Source organism: Bos javanicus, chromosome 5, assembly GCF_032452875.1.
Source record: "Bos javanicus breed banteng chromosome 5, ARS-OSU_banteng_1.0, whole genome shotgun sequence".
Classification (NCBI taxonomy): Eukaryota; Metazoa; Chordata; class Mammalia; order Artiodactyla; family Bovidae; genus Bos; species Bos javanicus.
Window position 1 is genome coordinate 67,796,889 of NC_083872.1, and position 19,925 is coordinate 67,816,813.

At 44.2% G+C, this 19,925-nt stretch overlaps 1 protein-coding gene across 2 annotated transcripts in view; it reads left to right on the top strand.

Annotated features, from left to right (window-relative positions):
• The window catches only part of STAB2 (stabilin 2), a 172,159-nt gene that overhangs the window by 13,098 nt on the left and 139,136 nt on the right, over window positions 1-19,925 (top strand). For both annotated transcript variants that reach the window (XM_061417114.1, XM_061417115.1), the window contains exons 4-6: window positions 7,480-7,565; window positions 8,363-8,432; window positions 18,769-18,864. In XM_061417114.1, the coding sequence (XP_061273098.1) occupies window positions 7,480-7,565; window positions 8,363-8,432; window positions 18,769-18,864 (252 nt within the window). The remainder of the gene's footprint in view (window positions 1-7,479; window positions 7,566-8,362; window positions 8,433-18,768; window positions 18,865-19,925) is intronic.

The following is a 19,925-nucleotide window of genomic DNA, read 5'->3' on the forward strand; positions in this document are numbered from 1 at the left end:
CAAGGGACTCTCAAGAGTCTTCTCCAACACCACAGAAGGGGCCTGAGGTGATAGAAAATGACTTGATAATTAGAAAAGAAATGTACACTTTTAAAATTTTGACTTTAAAACCAAACAAGTTGTTTTCACAAATTGTTAAAACATTCGACATAGGACAACAGATGAGGATTCTCCATACTCTCACACTCCTGCTAGCTTTTTTTCAGAGTTCCTTCCAGGGTTGGCCAACTTATAAAATTCAAGCATTTCTTGAGCCCCTGCTGTATGCTGCTCATAGTCTTCTACATGATAAACCCAGTCTCTACCCACAAGGAGCTCACAGATTGAGAGACAGGGATGCAAAAATAGATGAGGGAAAACAGACACACCTGAGAGTCCAGGTGAGAACCCTGGTCCTTTAGGGCTTTTGAGGCCTTTTGCAGCTTGCCCAAGGAGAGCCAGCTAGTAACTGCAGAACAGAACAGGAAACAAGGGCCATCTTCTGCAGAGCCCCAGCCACAACCCATTCCTGTCTCCTTACCCAAATACCTGGTTGTGTTGCCAAGTCAACCGCTGGGAAAGCAGCCTGTCCCCCATGAGCCTCCTCCTGGAAAACTTGCTTCCACTGTTAGCTGGGAGCCTGTCACTTGCCTGGAGCTGATTCCTTGACACCAGAGTCCCCCCTAGTTCCAACCTGGCACTAAGAGGCAGTGTGGCTTTACAAATGTTGTAATCACTGAAGTTAAACTGCCTTTACCACATTCTCCTTCTGGGACTTTGCTAGTTACTTACTCTCCCTGCCCAGTTGCCAGATTTATCAAATAACACTAGAGGATACCCAGTTAAGTCAGTTGCAGATAAACAGCAAATAGGCATACAGTATTTGGGGCATGTTTATTCTAAAAAATTATTCATTGTTTATCTGCAATTGAAATTTAACTGGCATCCTATATTTTATCTGGTAAATGAATCCTTTGGTCTCAGTTTTCTCATCTGTAAAATGGAGATGGTAGTGGTAATATGCATGGGTGCTAAGTTGCTTCAGTCGTGTCCGACTTTTGCGACCCTATGGACTATAGCCCGCCAGGCTTCTCTGTCCATGAGATTATCCAGGCAAGATTACTGGAATGGGTTGCCATTCCCTTCTCCAGGGGATCTTTCAGACTCAGGGATTGAACTCTCACGTCTCCTGCATTGGTAGGCTGGTTCTTTACCACTAGTGCCACCTAGGAAGCCCTGGTGGTATTATGCCTACCTCCAAAGGCGGTGCTGAGGACTAAGGGAGCTGGTACACATAAAGAACCTAGGATGTGCCTGGCGGATAGTAAGCATTCAGAATATGCTACTTACCAATTCTGTTTCTGTGGTTCTCAGATCACTGGCTGGCCTCTTTAGTTCAGGAGGTGTGTCTTGGTTTAGTTTTATATTCTAAGCTACTGATCTTGTATACTCCGGCTTGGTGTTAAGGACTCAAAATCTTGAGTTGGGCCTGATTGCAATGGCAACTCCAACACTTACCAGACCTGTGATCTTGGGCAAGTTACTTACCTCTCTGAGCCTCAGTTTTGTTATCTGTAACCTGGAAAGGAAGACAAGGATGAGAGCTTCCTGTACAGTTGTTTTGAGAATGAAACCACACATGCAAACTGCTTAGCAATAATATGTATTCAACAAGTTCTCTCCATCTATTGTTGAGCTGATAACTACCTCCCCACTTAGGACATTTCTGTGCATCTCATTTTTTATACGGCTTGTGATCCCTTGGGTTTATTATTTTTCTTCCCACCAGTGTCTGCCTTTCTGTGGACCCCCTGGGTCACCCTGATGCCTCAGGTCAAAGCAAAGGCCTGCCCTTCAGAAATGTGGGGACAGTAGTGGGTTGGCCTGCTGAAGTTGCTTTAACAGAATACCATAACAACAGACATTTATTTCTCATAGTTCTAGGGGCTGGGAAGTCCAAGTTCATCATGCCAGCAGTTTTTGGTTCCCAGGGAGGGTCTTCTTGCTGGCTTGCAGATAGCTGCCTTCTCTCTGTGGCCTCACATGGCAGAGAGAAAGCTCTGGTCCCTCTTTCTCTTATAAGGGCTCTAGACTCATCATGGGGTTCCCACCCTCATGATCTCATTTAAACTTGATGTCCCAAAGCCTCCCCTCCTAGTGTCATCAGGTTGGAGGTCAGGGCATTAGCATGTGAACTGGGGAGCACAGATATCCAGTCCATAACAGTAAGCAATCACTTTGCCCTTTAGCCTGGTGGGTCACAAGCCCCCAGCTGAGATGGCTGGCCAGAATGAGGAACATGCTGCAGAGAAAGCCTCATGTCCCCTAAAGAACATGTGATGCTTAGGCTCAGGAAGACTCCTGGAGACAGCCAATTCCAGCCAGCAGGCGACCCACCCTTAGCCCTGCCATAGGCAGACACTCAGTGGACACCGCATGGATCAGGCTGCTCATTTCAGAGAAGGAGTCATCAGGGCACCTCTTGAGAAATCAGCCTGAAGCACCGAGGTTGCCTTATCAGCCCCTCCCTGCACACAGGCCCTTTTCTGTCCTCACTAAATCTTCACTTTCTGGTGAGGACATGGAGGAAACGTTACCAGCTTTGAAGATAATTGAGGGCACTTAGTGAAGGTTTAACTGATTCATTAAATGAATGACTTATAAAATATTTAAGCCATTTAAAGTAATTATAAGCAATTCACTCAGAAAAGCACAATCACCTCCCCTGAACATGGATAGTTTTACAACTACACTGGAGTATTCAAACGAAAAAATTTAAAGGTTGAAGGTAGGAAATTGTTTACCATGTGTTTAAAAACAGCCCTGACTCTAGTGTCTTAATTTGTTTTCCTTTCCAGTGAGTATAAACTATGGAAGTAGACACCCCTGAGGTCTACATGGAAGTAAAGTGTGTTTATGGGGACATTGACTACTTTTTCCAAACCTGTCATTGAAGAACATGATCTGCTAATGGATTTTTCATTTATGCTTAAGTCATAATTTACATACAGTAAAATTATCCTTTTTTGATGTAAAGTTATACACACTTTGATGAACCTAAACAGTTATGTAACAAGGACCACAATCAAGATAGAGAACAGCTAGGTCACTCCCCAAAATATTCTTTGTAGTCAAGTTCTCCCTCAACCCCCAACCCCTGGCAAATACTGATCTGTTTTCTGTGCCCGTCACGGTGCCTTTGCGATTCCTATGACTGGAATCATACAGTATGTACCTTTGTGAGTCTGGTTTCTCTCACTTAGCACATGCATTTGAGATTCATCCATGTTACAAGATCAGCAGTTCATTCTTTCCTAATGTTTCATAGTCCACCATCATCTACCCAGTTCATCTATTCACCAGCTGAAAGACATTTGGGTTTCCAATTTGGTGCAACTAAGGATAAAGCTGCTATGAACATTCACATACAGGTTTTAATGTAAATATTAGTTTTCATTTCACTTGAGAGTAAATACTTAGAAGTGGGAGTCCTGGATTGTATATTGAATGTATTTTAACTTTATAAGAACTGCCAAACTCTTCCAAAGTGCCTGCATCATTTTTTCATTCCCACCGACCACATGTGAAAGTTCAAATTGTTTGATATCCTTGATAGCACTTGGTATAATCAGATTTTTTTTCTTAATCTCAGCCAGTTTGATCAGAGGCATTTTATTGCAGCTTGTTTTAATTTCTGTGGTTCATGTGCTTATTTGCTATTAATGTATCGTTCAGGTTGTTTTCTTATTACTGAGTTTTTAGAGTCCTTTAACTATTTGAGATATGTCTTTTATTTGGTATATGACTTATAAATGTTTTCTCAAAGTCTGTGGCTTGTCTTTTCACCCTCCAAACAGTACCTTTTGAGGAGCAAAAGTACTTAGTTTTGGTGATGTCAAATATTTCAATTTTTCTTTCATAAAAATTGCTTTTTGTATCACATCTAGAAATCTTTGCCTAACCTAATATCACAGAGATTTTCTTCTATATTTCCTCCTAGAAGCTTTGTAGTTTTAGGCATTACTTTTAGGTCTATCATCCATTACAAGTTAACTCTAGCATGTGACTCGTGGTCTGAATCAAAGTTCATTTATTTTTATACAAATATCTGATAATTCCAGCATCATTGCCTTTGGGCCCTTGTATAAAATAAATTAATCATCAATATGTGGATCTATTTCTGGACTCTATTCTGCTCCATTGATCTATGTGTTTATGCCTTCACCTTACCACACTATCATGATTACTGTAGCTTTATAGTAAGTCTTAAAATTAAGTAGTGTAAATCTTCAAAATTTGGTCATTTTCAAAATTAACCTGGTTACTCTAGTTCTTTTACTTTTCCATATAAAGAATCAGTTTATCAATTTCTACCCAAAAAATCCTTCTAGGATTTTAAATAAAATTGCAGTGACTCTATAAATCAGTATCAGTTCAGTTCAGTTCAGTCGCTCAGTCGTGTCCGACTCTTTGCGACCCCATGAATCGCAGCACACCAGGCCTCCCTGTCCATCACTAACTCCCGGAGTTCACCCAGACTCACGTCCAATGAGTCAGTGATGCCATCCAGCCATCTCATCCTCTGTCGTCCCCTTCTCCTCCTGCCCCCAATCCCGCCCAGCATCAGAGTCTTTTCCAATGAGTCAACTCTTCGCATGAGGTGGCCAAAGTACTGGAGTTTCAGCTTTAGCATCATTCCTTCCAAAGAAATCCCAGGGCTGATCTCCTTCAGAATGGACTGGTTGGATCTCCTTGCAGTCCAAGGGACTCTCAAGAGTCTTCTCCAACACCACAGTTCAAAAGCATTAAAGGCGCTCAGCCTTCTTCACAGTCCAACTCTCACATCCATACATGACTACTGGAAAAACCATAGCCTTGACTAGATGAACCTTTGTTGGCAAAGTAATGTCTCTTCTTTTCAATATGCTATCTAGGTTGGTCATAACTTTCCTTCCAAGGAGGAAGCGTTTTTTAATTTCATGGCTGCAGTCACCATCTGCAGTGATTTTGGAGCCCAAAAACATAAAGTCTGTCACTGTTTCCACTGTTTCCCCATCTATTTCCCATGAAGTGATGGGACCGGAAACCATGATCTTCGTTTTCTGAATGTTGAGCTTTAATCCAACTTTTTCACTCTCCACTTTCACTTTCATTAAGAGGCTTTTTAGTTCCTCTTCACTTCTTGCCATAAGGGTGGTGTCATCTGCATATCTGAGGTTATTGATATTTTTCCCAGCAATCTTGATTCCAGCTTGAGTTTCTTCCAGTCCAGCGTTTCTCATGATGTACTCTGCATATAAGTTAAATAAACAGGGTGACAATATACAGCCTTGATGTACTCCTTTACCTATTTGGAACCAGTCTGTTCCATGTCCAGTTCTAGCTGTTGCTTCTTGACCTGCATACAAATTTCTCAAGAGGCAGGTCAGGTGGTCAGGTATTCCCATCTCTTGAAGAATTTTCCACAGTTTATTGTGATCCACACAGTCAAAGGCTTTGGCATAGTCAATAAAGCAGAAATAGATGTTTTTAGGGACAACCTAAAATATTGACTCTTATAATCCATAACCACAGTGTATCTGGGATTTTTTAAATTATTTTTGTCAATGTTTTATAGATTTCATCTTACAGATTTTGCACAATTCTTGTTGTATTCACACCTGAGTTTTGCCTTTGGTGTTAAGTTTACTTATATACTTTTATTTCAGTTATCAGCAGTTTCATGTTAGTTTATAGAAATGTAATTGATTTTTGTTTATGTGTCCTGTGTCCTGAGAACTTATAAATTCATATATTAATTCTAATGAATTTTTGGAGATTGTTTTGAATTTTCTATGTGGAAAATCATATTGTCTGAGAATCAAGAAAATTTTCATTTCTTTTCCAATCTGTATCCATCTTGAGTCTTTTTTTCTTACCTTACTGCACTGACCATGTTATGTTCTTTATACCATTGGATTCAGTGGGCATAATATTGTTTAGAATTTTTTAATGTTCAATATTTGTTCTAGATTTTAAAGAATTTACATCTATGGGGGGCTTCCCTGGTGGCTCAGACGGTAAAAGCATCTGCCTACAATGCGGGAGACCTGGGTTCGATCCCTGGGTTGGGAAGATCCCTCAGAGAAGGAAATGGCAACCCACTCCAGTATTCTTGCCTGGAAAATCCCACGGACGGAGGAGCCTGGCAGGCTACAATCCATGGGGTCGCAAAGAGTTGGACATGACTGAGTGACTTCACTTCACTTCATTAGGGACGTTGGTCTGTAGTTTTCTTGTGATGTATTTGTCAGGTTTGGGAATCAGAGTAATGATGCTCTTTGTATAGAATGAACTGGGAAGTGTTCTTTCTTCTTCAACTTTTTAGAAGAGTTTTTTTTATAATTGATAAGATTTCTTCCTTAAGTGTGAGGTAATATTCACCTAGAATCCATCAGTGTGGAGTTTTCCTTGTGGGGAGGATTTTAACTTCCAATTAAACTTCTTAAATAGATACAAGGATATTCAGTTTATCTATTTTCACTTAAATGATCTCTGGTGTGTGTGTGTGTGTGTGTGTGTGTTAGTCACTCAGTCGTGTCCGACTCTTTGCAACCCCATGGACTGTAGCCCGCCAGGCTCCTCTGTGCACAGGACTTCCCAAGCAAGAATATTGGAGTGGGTGGCTATTTCCTTCTCCAGGGATTGAACTCAGGTCTCCCAAATTGTAGGAAGATTCTTTACCACCTGAGCCCCCAGGGAAGATCTTTGGTAGTTTGGAACAATGAATTTATTCACCTCATCTACATTGTCAAGTTTTTTGGCATAAAGTCATTCCTAGTATCTGCTTATTATCCTTTTAATGTCTCTAAGATTTGTGGCAATGTCTCCTCTCTCATTCCTGCTATAATCTGATGAAAAATAATTTCTAAATGAAGGCATTAGACTGAGATCATCCTAAAGTTACAGAGTATACCTTTTGATCTTGTGTCCCCAGTGTTAATTGAAATCTAGAATATAGGCTCCATGTGGGCAGGACGCCTGGCCTTCCACCAGCTGCCCAGGGCTGCACTTTCCTCTGAAGCAAGTCTTGGTCCACTTAAATGTCCAGACACTCACTCCTCGCTAAGCTTGTTCACAGCAGACCCTGGCTGAAGCACTATGGACCCTGCCTGGTGCCCTGCCCATACACAACATAACCATCCCCATGCAAAGACCCACTGACTCATCACCTCCCAGCAGCCTAAGAAGCATAAAACCCCTGGGGTTGTAACAGGGATGAGTTAATTAGTTGATTGTAAAGTCAACAGCAAATGTTCAAGAAAGGGCAGAAGGTCTGACAGGTCCTAGTACAGTCCCTGACTACATTGTGATTCCTTCCTCTCCCCTAAGTAACCTTAGATGATGCCTGCACGGTCTTCAATTATTTCTTATCCCTGGCACCTAGCAGATGCTTCATGCATCTTTGCAGAATGCTTGCGTACAGTTTCAAATGAATATATCTGCTCTTTGATTCCCCAGAGTGCCCAGGAGGAGCAAGGTCCCCCTGCAGTGGCCGGGGCCGTTGTGCTGAAGGCATGGAAGGAAATGGAAGCTGCTTATGCCAAGTAAGTTCAAAACAGTATTCTCCTCCTTCCTGACTCTGCTGTCTCCTTACCTGTTGTCCCTCTGTAAACACACACTGGGTGAAGACTCTAAGAAGCAGCGATATTAGTGGGGGTGAGTGGGGGAAGTGTATGCATGTTACAGGCTGGGGGACCTTAGAGTAAGTCAGTTAACTGCTCAGCCTTAAGTGAATCCATCTGTAAAATGAATTTAATAATAATACTGAAGCAATTATACTTGTTGAAAAACTGAGATGAGAACAATGCAGGGCTCTAGAAATTGTGTCATTGTTACCCTTCAAAGTAACCACTATTGGCAGACTAGTCTTTGAAGCTGTACTCAGACCCATAGGTGAGCGCTTGGTCTGCCAATTGAGGAATTTCTTTGCTATCCCATGAAAGGGACTTTTTGCAAGCTTCAAGCCTTACACTATGGGAATACAAAGAAACCCTCTGAAAAGAATTGAGCTCAACTGTCTTTAGAATTGCAAAACTGAGAATGTATTCATTTCACCCTTGGGTGGATTTAGGATGTGGCCATCAGTGCTGATTCTCTAGTTAATACCTTTAAAGCAACTTTCTTCAGAAGAGCTCCAGATTCTTAGCTCCAGACTGATTCAAGGAATGAATGTACAAATTATAACACAAAAAAAGAGCAAAGAAGAAAGAGAGTTTCAGGACAGGCACAGAGGGAAGATCCATTTGAGAAATGAATGCTGACCGGAGAGTCAGAAATCTATGGTCTTCGTGGGTAACACAGATTGCTTGGGTCTAACACCCTCCCCCCTGGTGTCCTGCAGGAAGGATTCAGTGGAACAGCCTGTGAAATCTGCGCTGCTGACAACGTATTTGGGCCCAACTGTTCAGCAGGTATGTCTCACTTTGGTGTCATCAAATGCATTTGTGAAGGTCCAAAGTCGGACATGGCTTATACACCTCAACACCCCTGAAATAAAGTTCCTTGTGGGGGAATGCAGAACAATTCTCCAAACCAAGGCTGCACAGACAAGACAACAAGTTGACAACAAATCTTTTAAAAGGCAGTCTGAAAGGACAGACACTATGTCTGTGGTCGGCACTTGCAGGCAGCCACTCACCAAGAATGCTTCCTGACAAACTTGGGGGTATAGGATTACCTCGCTCTAGGCTCCAGGATCCAACATCCACCAGTTGTTTTCCTGCCCAGCTACTCCCTGAGGTCTTTCTAGACTGTGGTCTCAGCACTGACCTTCTCCCCAGGGGCCTCTATATCCACCACAGGTCCCAACACATTCTAACCTATCCCTTCCTTTCGGGAGTTCACAAACACCTGAGGTCATCAGAGGTTGTTGGTCCCATTTTGCAGATTATGGATTTGTCCCCAGCATGGGTTTATCCACTCTCTCATTGTTGGTTCTCCCCAAAGCTGACCCATTCTGCAAACGTTCTCATGTAAGTAGCATATTTGAGAGGGGACCCAGGGAAACACTAAGAAAGTGACATAGAGGAAATAAAGGGTGTGCTGTCAAGCCAGAGACCAGCGTGGATGACTAGAGCTTAATCCCCTGGGGAACTCTGGAGTCTGCAAAGAACACTCACCTTGGAGTTACCTCACATGAGAGGAGAGGGAGCCTTGGGGTAGTGGGCAGAATAATGGAACCCCACTTCCTCGCCACCAAAATGTCCACATTCTAATACCATGGACCTGGGAATCTGTTGCCTTCCATGGCAAGGGGAAATTAAGGTAGCAGATGACAGAGGATGAGATGGATGGATGGCATCACTGACTCGATGAACATGAGTATAAGCAAGCTCCAGGAGTTGGTGATGGACAGGGAAGCCTGGCATGCTGCAGTCCATGGGGTTGCAAAGAGTCAGACACGACTGAGCGACTGAACTGAACTGGAATTACAGTTGCTAATCATCTGACTTTACCATGAAGAGATTATCCAGGATTATCCTGGTGGACTCAATGTTATCACAAAGGTCCTTAAATGTGGAGGAGGGAGACAGAGACAGAAGATATAGATATGTACCTTCTGATGTGTGAAAGACTCCAGATGTGATGAGATATAAGAGTGGCAAGATGGGAGAAAGGCTCCATCTTGCTGGCTTTGAAGGTGGAGGGGGCCACGAGCCAGGCAGTGTGGGCAGCATCTCAAAGCTGAAAAAGGCAGGGAAAGAATACTCCCCTCCAGAAAGGAGTGGAACCAGCAACACCTTGATCGATCTTAGTACAACTGCTTTGGGTTTCTGACCTCCCAAACTGTAAGACAGTAAATGTGTGTGGTTTAAGATACTAGGTTTGTGGCAATTTGTTACAACAGCAACAGGAAGCTAACACATGTAGTCATTAGGGCAGAGTCATTCATTTCCCGGCACTTCCAGCCCCCAGTGAAGCAGCCGGTGGAAGAGCCATCCCAGAAAGTGTCCACAGGCTACTGCTGCTGGAGGGGAGCTGAACACATGGACTTTGTGAGGTCTGAGAATGGGAGGCATTGTAGGCATGGTAGGGACAGTGTCTGCCAGAGCCTTAGTCTCCCTTAAAAGGATAAGTCAGGTCACCTTTCTCCAACACCACTTTGGTTTGGCTTTTATGGAAAAATCATATTTGGTAGGTACTGCATTGATTTAAATATTTTTGGCAAAAAAAATACAGACATCCCACCCCTGTAAGTTTGTGCACTCTATAGCAAGTTTCCTTTGTAATAATGAAGCTATTATCTCCCTCTAATCCATGGGGTCCATGGAGGCCGATGCTGTCTTTATCTGCTTCTGTCCTGACCCAGAAGCATGGGTGTTGGGAGGCATGGTGTCGAGGTGATTAGCTTTAGACTCAGACTGGGTTTCAGTCCCAGGGCTGCTGCAAATTGTGGAAACCTTAAGTTTACTGAGCATGCTTTCTGCATCTTCTTCTGTAAAAATAGAAACAACATTGCCTCCTTTAGAATTATCATGAGGATCTAACGAGATAATCGGTGCACAAGTGTTAGCAATTATTATGACTATTATTAATACCTACTCTTTCCTAGTGTTCCCTCCCAATCTTATGTTTTTCTTAACCCATCACTTTATAAAAGAGTATTTCATAAGAGTGTTAGCAAAACCAAATTTAAACCAGATGTTAGCATTCTGAGTGTTTCTTTAACATTATATTGGATTGGCCAAAATTCCTGAATGACCTTTTTGGCCAAACTAATACATTAAAAGACAGTAAAATGTAATCAACCAATTGTTTACCAAGAACATGATAAACAAATTGTCCCTTCTTTGCCACAATACAGTTTAAATCACATATTTTAAATAAATACTGAAATGGGAAGAAAGAAGCCCACACTGCTTACTTAGCAAGAAAGCCAAGTAATTGTTTGTGGATAAAAATTTAGAAAGATGAACTCATGTCACTTCCAGGAAACTGGTGTTGGTTGCTAATGAGCATAGACATACATGGAAATTCCAAACATTTTTTAATTAAAAAAGTGGCCTCTCTTTACACCTCTTTGTGCCATGGGGAAAGGGCAAGTGAAAGGGAGCAAGGTGGTTTGTTGAAAATCCAAATTTTTGAGCCAGAAAATTGGAAACCAAAACTGAGATTCGGGAGATAAGACTCCCAGTTCTTAGTTCCAACAGAACTTTGTAAGATGATGGAATGTCCTGATCTTCATTATCCAACATGGTAGCTGCAAGGCGTGTATGCATGCTAAGTTGCTTCAGTTGTGTCCAACTCTTTGCGACCCCTTGGACTGTAACCCAACAGGCTCCTCTGTCCATGGGATTCTCCAGGCAAGAATACTTGAGTGGGTTGCTGTGCCCTCCTCCAAGGGATCTTCCTGACCCAGGGATTGAACCTGACTCTCTTATATCTCCTGCACTGGCAGGCAGGTTCCTTACCTCTAGCCCCACTTGGGAAGCCCCTTAGCTCATGTTACTCAATTTAAACTTAAATAGCTTCAAGTGGAGGAGAAGGCAATGGCACCCCACTCCAGTATTCTTGCCTGGAAAATCCCATGGACAGAGGAGCCTGGTAGGCTGCAGTCCATGGGGTCGCTAAGAGTTGGACACGAGTGAGCGACTTCAGTTTCATTAGAGAAGGAAATGGCAACCCACTCCAGTGTTCTTGCCTGGAGAATCTCAGGGACAGGAGAGCGAGGTGGGCTGCCGTCTATGGGGTCACACAGAGTGGACACAACTGAAGCAACTTAGCAGCAGCAGCAGCCTCAAGGGGCTAGTGGCTCCCATATTGGATAGTGTAGCTCTAGACCATAATGGCCAAGGGAGCAGGCTTCAAGTCACGCAGGCCTGAGTTTGAAACTAAGCCCAGTTGCTATGGGATTTGAGGCAAGCTATTGAACCTCTCTATGCCCTCCTCATCTATAAAACAGGAATAATAATACCTGCCTCATGGGATTAACTTGTAGAAAAGCTCTTAGCAGCATGTCATGAGCACTTGGTGAAAGCAAGTATTGGTATTAAGTGAGGACAAGAGCAGTTCTACAGTAAGGAGAGCATTCATTCACCTGTGACTGCAGGATGGCTCAGTGATGCTGACCATTTCCCATTGGCAAGAACTGGGGGAACCTGCGAACCTTTTTAGCCAAGCATCCACTGGGTGCCAGTGTTGTTCCACCCACTGAGGCACTGGCCATTGGCGGTGGCGATTCTGCCTGTAAGTAGAACAGCTATGAGTTGCAGTTTTATTTTTAACACTGACTTTAACCTGCTGCCGGAGCATTCTCCTACCTGATTCTTGATGTGCTCAGAGGTAATTTCAAGCTGCATTTATCAAGGGTGTTCATCTCAACCACCAAGGCCCTCGCCTGCTCAGTGCCTCACCCCAGGTTAGGGCAGAATACAAAGCCCCCTCTCTCTCACATGATCCCAGATCAGTCCCACAGTCATGCCTTGTTAATAATAGCTGAATGCCTGCTGGGCACCAGGCAGTGCACAAAGCTTGACACACAGAATCTCTTTGGAACAGCTCTGCAAGCTGGGTTCCTTGTGTTATGAATGAAGAAGCAGCGAGGTTGCTCAAGGTCCTGCAGCTACTTCAGGAACAGAGGCAGGGTTTGACCCCAGGTGTCTTACTCCAGAACCTGGGCACCCAACCACTGCACCATTCAGCCCCTGGCACATATCCACCTTGCGTTAGACCCCTTACAGGCGATGGGCATCCAAAGAGGGGGAAGAATAGCTCCCCACCCCCAAGGATCTGGAAATGTGGGTGATGCTTCTGAGCCAGTGCGCACCACACATGCAGGATGCTACAGGAACACAAGAGGGCAGCCTACTCTGCCGAGGGGCGTGGCACAGGGAGCTTTGTGCCCTGTCCCTCTGACCCCAGTGGTCATGGCTTTGGCTGCTTTAGGGTCCCGTACCCCAAGGTTCACATGTCTCTACAGATTTGCTGTAGCTGGTTTCACAAATGCCCAGGGCTCTTTCAGTGACATTTGGGAATCCCTCTGCCACTCATATCTCCTTCCCAAGGACACTTTCTGGGCAGTGACTGGCAGCAATGGGTGTCAGAAGCTCCTGAAAGCTACTGTGCCAGGTCAGTTAATCCAGTATAGAGATCGTGCCAGAGGCCAGGACACGGGGTGCCTGAAAGGGAAGCTTAGGGAGGAGGACAGCCCTTTGTAGTTAGCACTGAGGTTGAGAGCAGGGGCTGAGTCACATTCGACTCCCCTCTTCTGCCCTTGCACCCCCTCCACGGGGTACATGACAACATTTAGGACGTGCGGCATCACTGTATCTTTTAGAGTCTGGTCGCGCCACTGCACTGTGAGCAGCTTGAATCCAGGTGTTGTGAATGACTTATTTGCATACCCAGTGCCTAACCCAGTGCCTGCCACTCAGTTGGAACTGGGTAGATATTTTTTTAATTGAACTAATTTACATCTTTGCTACCAAGTCCATAGAACACTCCCACGTCAACCCAGTTATCTCCACGACCAATTCGACTTCCCTCTGGAACTCTGTTTAGAAGGCTACAGCCAGAGGTTGACATCAAAGTGCTTTGCTAATATGGAAACCATGATAAATTGATTTTTGAAGGGAAGATGATAATTGCAAATCCATTTAATTCTTCAATCATTTGAATAAGTTCTGGAGCTAATTGTCTCCCATTTTTTATATGTAGCATGGGGTTAATTGTCGTGTCTCCCTGGGTGCTGTGAGCGTCAGATGAGATCATGCCTGTAAAGCATGTGACAAAGTGCCTGAAGGAGAGGGAGGGCTTGATAAAGGGTCAAGCAGGGCCAGTGCTAGGCCAAGGTGAAGAGGAACATGTCTTAGGTGCAAAATTTAAGGAGGCATCAAAAACTCAGTAATTGAGAGAAATCGTTTTTTAAGATTAGGGTGGCTGTGACAAACTGTGGCACACCGGGTGATTTAAAGACATGAATGTATTGTCTCAGTTCTGGAAGCAAGAAGCCCACAATCTGCAGGAGAGAGTCCTTCCTGTCTCTTCCAGCTTCTGGAAGCCCCAGGCACTTCTGGGTTTGTGGGCACATCACTGCAGTCAGCGCCGAGGTCTTCACTCGATCATCTTCTTGCTGTCTGTGTCCTTGCCTCCTCTTATAAATCATATTGGACTGAAGCCACTCCACTCCAGCAGGACCTCAACTTAGCTACTTATATCTACAGTAATAACTCTACTTCTAAATAAGGTCTCGTTCTGAGGTCCTCGGAGTTAGGACTTTGGAGGGGATGAAATTCAACCCATGACAATGATATTTTTTAATTATCAAGCAAAGCATCAAAATGTTAAAAAAAGAGAGAGAGAGAGAAGCAGGATTCCACTCTGCATTTGAAATCCCCTGCTTCGCTGTCCTCACCCTAACCCAGCAGGATGCTGTCTTTATTCAAACTGAGCTGTGCAGTTGTCAGTATTGTTATAAGGTGCTCTAAAAGATGTTGTAGGGAAGCAGAAGGCAAGGGAAAGCCTTCCGTGGGATTCTAATGGAATAGAAGAGAAAAATAGAGAAAGAGAAACAGAGCCCCCGACAGCTGTCGGCCAGTTGCTAGCCTAGTTGTTCCCAGCCAGGCCGTGGTGTGGCTCTGCTGAGCATATGCAATGGCACAGAGTGTCACCATCCATGATTCCTCTGTCTGTGCTGGAACAAGACAAAAACTAGGCCACCAACTTGTCATGCCTGAATAGAGAAATAAACAGCGACAGAGGGCAACCCAACCGCCATCCCTCCTGGTTAACACAAGTGGCTACTGCTACTTCTCCAGGACCGCCGCACCCCACCCCCACCCCAACACTGCCAATTTGAACCACTGCTGTGTTCCTAGTGATATTTGGCGGGCACCACAAAATGAATAGTTGCAGCAGAATGTGATAGTGAACAAGGTACAAAGAAAGTATTGCTGGAGCCCAGAGAGACACAGGTTCTGTTCTGACACCTCTGAGATGGCACCACAGAGGAGAGGGGCTCTAGCTGGCCTGGAAGATGAGGATTTCAACTGCATGCAGAAGGGAGCACAGTGGAGGCCAAAGCATGGAGTTGTGAAGTACAGCGTGCGTGTCCTGCCACCTCCGCTGGGCACGATCTTTCCCAGGACAGCTCCACCCCCATCTCTCCCTGGACAGCCTTCCCATTTCTTCCTGGCCAGCCGTCATAGCCATTGACTCATTGCTTGTTGTGTTCAGTCAGTAAGTCTTGTCTGACTCTTTGGAACCCCATAGACTATAGCATGCCAGGCTCCTCTGTCCTCCACTGTCTCTAGGAATTTACTCAAATTCGTGTCCATTGAGTCAGTGATGCTTTCTAACCATCTCATCCTCAGTCTCCCCCTTCTCCTCCTGCCCTCAATCTTTCCCAGCAACAGGGTCTTTTCCAATGAATCGGCTCTTCACATCAGGTGGCCAAAGTACTGGAGCCTCAATATCAGTCCTTCCAATGAATATTCAGTGTTGATTTCCTTTAGGATTGACTAGTTTGATCTCCTTGCAGTCCAAGGGACTCTCAAGAGTCTTCTTGAGTACCACAGTTCGAAAGGATCAATTCTTTGACACTCAGTCTTCTTTATGGATCAATTTTCACACCTGTACTTGACTACTGTTATGTCGTATGACTTGTATGTCATATCTTATGTCATAGCATTGATCACGCCATGTTGTGATGGGCTGCTTTCTCCTGCCTTCCAATTGTGAGCTCTTTGTGGGCAGGGACTTAGGGTCCTCAGTCCCGAGCACAGCACCCTATGCATCCATGTTCAATACCTGTTTTGAAGAAGGTGAGCTAGTGAGTCTTCCCATGCACTTAAATACTAGGATGTATAAAATGAAATGGTGAAAGATGAACATGAAAATTGTTAAAGATTGGAGTCGGCTTGGAGAGGACCTTGTTTTCCAAACAGGAATTTAGATTTCATTAGGTTAGCAACTGGGAGTCATTGAGATATTTGGGGGAAGATCACCTTGATGCCATTACTGATCAAATGAAATGGAAAACATGCAGAGGTGAGAAGTCAGACAAGAAGTCCAGGTAAAATGCTACTGCAATAGTCTGGGCAAAATAGGATAGAACCTGCAAGAGGCTGGTTCCCATGGAGATTGAAGCTCAGAGGATTAAGGGGGATATGTAACAAAGAATGCAAAGAATGTGAAGGTTTATTAGATATTTGGAATACTTAAAGCTTAATTCATCTGGCTTTTCTGGCATGATTAGGATTTAAGCTGGTGTGTTCTTAATAATGTTTCACTTGAGCTAATGTTAAATTGACTTATGTGTACTAAACACATGCATTGTAGTCAGGATAGTGGTCCCCTCAGAGATATCCATGTTCTAAGTCCTGAAACTTGAGAATATGGTAGGCTACAGGCAGAGGGAAATTGAGATTGCTAAATAGGTGATTTAAAATGGGAGAAGTTGCCTGGATTATCCAGGTGGGCCCAATGTGGTCACAAAGGTCCTTGTAAGTGGAAGAGGAAGGCAGAAGAGAGAGGACCAGTAGAGATGGCAATTTGAGAAGGATTTGGCCTCATGTCACTAACTTTGAAGATGGAGAAAGGGGCCAGGAGCCCAGGAATGCTGGCAACCTCTAGAGGCTGGAAAGGCAAGGGAGCAGATTGTCTTCTAGAGTCTCTAGAAGAAATACAGCCCAATGAATAACTTGATTTTAGTCCAGGGAGACATAGTTCAGACTTCTGACCTTTGTTGTTCAGTCGCTAAGTCATGTCCAACTCTTTGCAACCCCATGGACAATAGCATGCCAGGCCCCTCTGTCCTCCACTATCTCCTGGAGTTTGCTCAAATTCATGTCCATTGAGTCAGAGATGCTATCTAACCATCTCTTCCTCTGCCTCCCCTGTCTCCTTTTGCCTTCAATCTTTCCCAGTGTCAGGGTCTTTTCCAATGAGTTACCTCTTTGCACCAGGTGACCAAAGTATTGGAGCTTCAGCATCAGTCCTTCCAGTAAATATTCAGGGTTGATTTTCTTTAAGATTAACTGGGTGATCTTGTAGTCCAAGGGACTCTCCAGAGTCTTCTCTGGCACCGCAATTTGAAAGCATTAGCCCAAGGAGACATACTTCAGACTTAAAACATACAGAACTATAAAATAACAAATGTGTGTCGTTTTAAGCCACTGACTTTGTGGAAATTTGTTACAGCAGCAAAAGGAAACCCATACAATACACTTCACAGGGGGCTGGGCAGAGGATGCTGGTGACTCAGTCAGACAGTAAATCTTTCTACAAATGAACCACAAGCTGAGTGCTAAAGAGATGAATATTTATTTCAAATGTGCTTCATTTCTCATTCCTTTAAAAAAAAAAAAACTTTATTTGGCTCCGTCAGGTCTTTGTTGCAGCATGCAGCTTCTTCATTGCTGAGCATGGGCTTCTCTCTAGTTGTGCCGGGGCTCAGTAGTTGCAGCACGTGGACTTAGATACCCAGCAGCACATGGGATCTTAGTTCCCTGACCAGGGATTGAACCTACGTCCCCTGCATTGGAAGGCATATTCTTAACCACTGGACAACTGGGAAGTCCCTCATTTCTCATTCCTGAAGGGATCTGTCGCAGGGCTGAAAAGTCATCTTTTTCAAGCTAGTCAATGTGGCTTAGTTTTTCTCTAGCCTTTCAAATTTCTTCTTTATATTTGCATCGCCCTCATCATTTGGGGAGTAGATTTCCTGTAGATTCCTCCTGCCAACAGCAATTGAGTCAGTAGCAATTCTCTTTTAAATGTGACAGGTGTGTATATAAGACATTATATTGAGGTATCGGGAGATGAAGTAACTAACTTGAAAGCAAGGAATAGCACTCCAGTACCTGTGATATGCCACCTGTGCTTTATATTCATGTCCTCATTAAACTCTATAGAAATCCCACGAAGTGGGCATCATTTTCTACATGTTATAGAGGCTCAGCAGTAAAGAATCCTCCTGTCAATGCAGAAGACTTGCAGGAGATGCGGGTTCAATCCCTGGGTTGGAAAGATCCCCTGGAGCAGGAAATGGCAACCCACTCCAATATTCTTGCTTGGGAAATCCCAAGAACAGAGGAGCCAGGCAGGCTGCAGTCCATGGGCTTGCAAAAAGAGTCAGACATGACTGAGCAGTCACACACACATAGACAAATATAGTAAGTCCCCTTCAGGCAAGTTGTGAACTTTCAAAGATGTGAACATGCATCTGGTTCCAGTAAGAAACCAGAAACCGTGCCATGAAATTGCAGCTTGCCCTCCATCTCCTATTGCTGACAATCCTTCAGCTCTACTATTTCCCACCTACTCTCCCTCCTCCAGTCAGTAATTCTTCTTGCCTCTTCACTCAAAGCCAGCCCTTGTATGCCATCTGCTGTACTATACTATTGTACTTTTCAAGGTAGTGTACTGTAAGATTTTAAAAGCTTTCTTTATTTTTGTTTTGTATTTATTATTAGTGTGAAAATTATGATAAACCTATTATAGTACAGTATTATATAGCCTATTGTGTTAGTTGGGTACCTAGACTAACTTGGTTGGACTTACGAACAAATTGGACTAACGAACGTGTGCTCAGAAAGGAACTCATTTGTATGTAGGGGACTTACTGTAAACTGAAGCTAATAAAAAGAAGCCAAGATTCAAGCCCAGGTCTCTAGGGCTTCACACCCATGGTTTTCCCCACTTCATCAAGCAGAATCTCAGTCTACACCATCTGAAAACAGTACCCTTCCAGAATCTCTGGAGGAAGTCTATATCAGGTAACAAGAAGTCCCCATTTTCTGTCCACAGTGTGCAGCTGTGTGCATGGAGTATGCAACAGTGGAATACACGGTGATGGGACCTGTGAGTGCTACTCTGGGTACACTGGCCGCAACTGTGATGAGCGTAAGTATCACTAGTTTCCTTTATTCCACTGGGCTTCCCTGGTGGCTCAGATGATAAAGAATCTACCCTCAATGCAGGAGACCTGGGTTTGATCCCTGGGTCAGGAAGATCCCCAGGAGAAGAGAATGGCTACCAATTCCAGTATTCTTGCCTAGAGAATCCCATGGACAGAGGAGCCTGGTGGGCTATAATCCATGGGGTCGCAAAGAGTAGGACATCACTGAGCGACTAACAGTTAATATATCACACAAATCAAATACACAAATGTATGCATTTCACTTGTGTGTTCATGTACTGGGGCCCTAGGTGGGTGATGTGCATCAAATGTTTTGCTGGAATATCGTCAAAAATTTTAAAAGAAAGGACAAAAAGAGAGGAAGGGAGAGGCGGAGAGGTGGGGGAGGAAGAAGAGGGGAGAGAGAGTATGGAAGATGGGAAGTCCCAGAAGGTTTGGGAACAACACAGTGACATGGCTGCAGCCATGTTTTAGGAAGGCCCAAGCTGGTGGCAGTGTGAAGATGGGATGGAGAGGAAGACGCTGGGGCCATTTCAGCCAGTTAGGTCCCTTGTAAGGGAGATGAGGCATGTTCTCACTTATAGGTCTCAAAGACAGAGCGCATCAGCAGGAAATGGAGGCTCACCAAGGTTAAATGATTCACCAAAGTTCACAAAATAATGAAGGGCTGGGTGGTACTCAAGTCACTGAAATTCTCTACACAATTGATCCCCTTGGGCTCAAGCAAGAGATAGAGGTCACAGGGTGATTGCAACAAGGGAAGTTTAATGTAAAGAATTAGTAATAGGAGAGTGGCTATAAATACACAGATTAAACCACAGGGCTGATGGGGCATAACAGAGAAGGTGACAGCCATCCCCAAGACTGGGTTCAAATCCTGTTGGAGAAGGTATGGTGGCAGCCCGCTTGGTAGGGGAGAAGTTTGCTGGTTTGCTAAACCAGCATGGGAGTGCAGTCACCCGGCAGGCAGGCGACAGCTGCCAGGGCACCGACGGGCTAAGGCTGAAGGGCACGGAAACATCAAGGACACTGTGACCTGAGAATT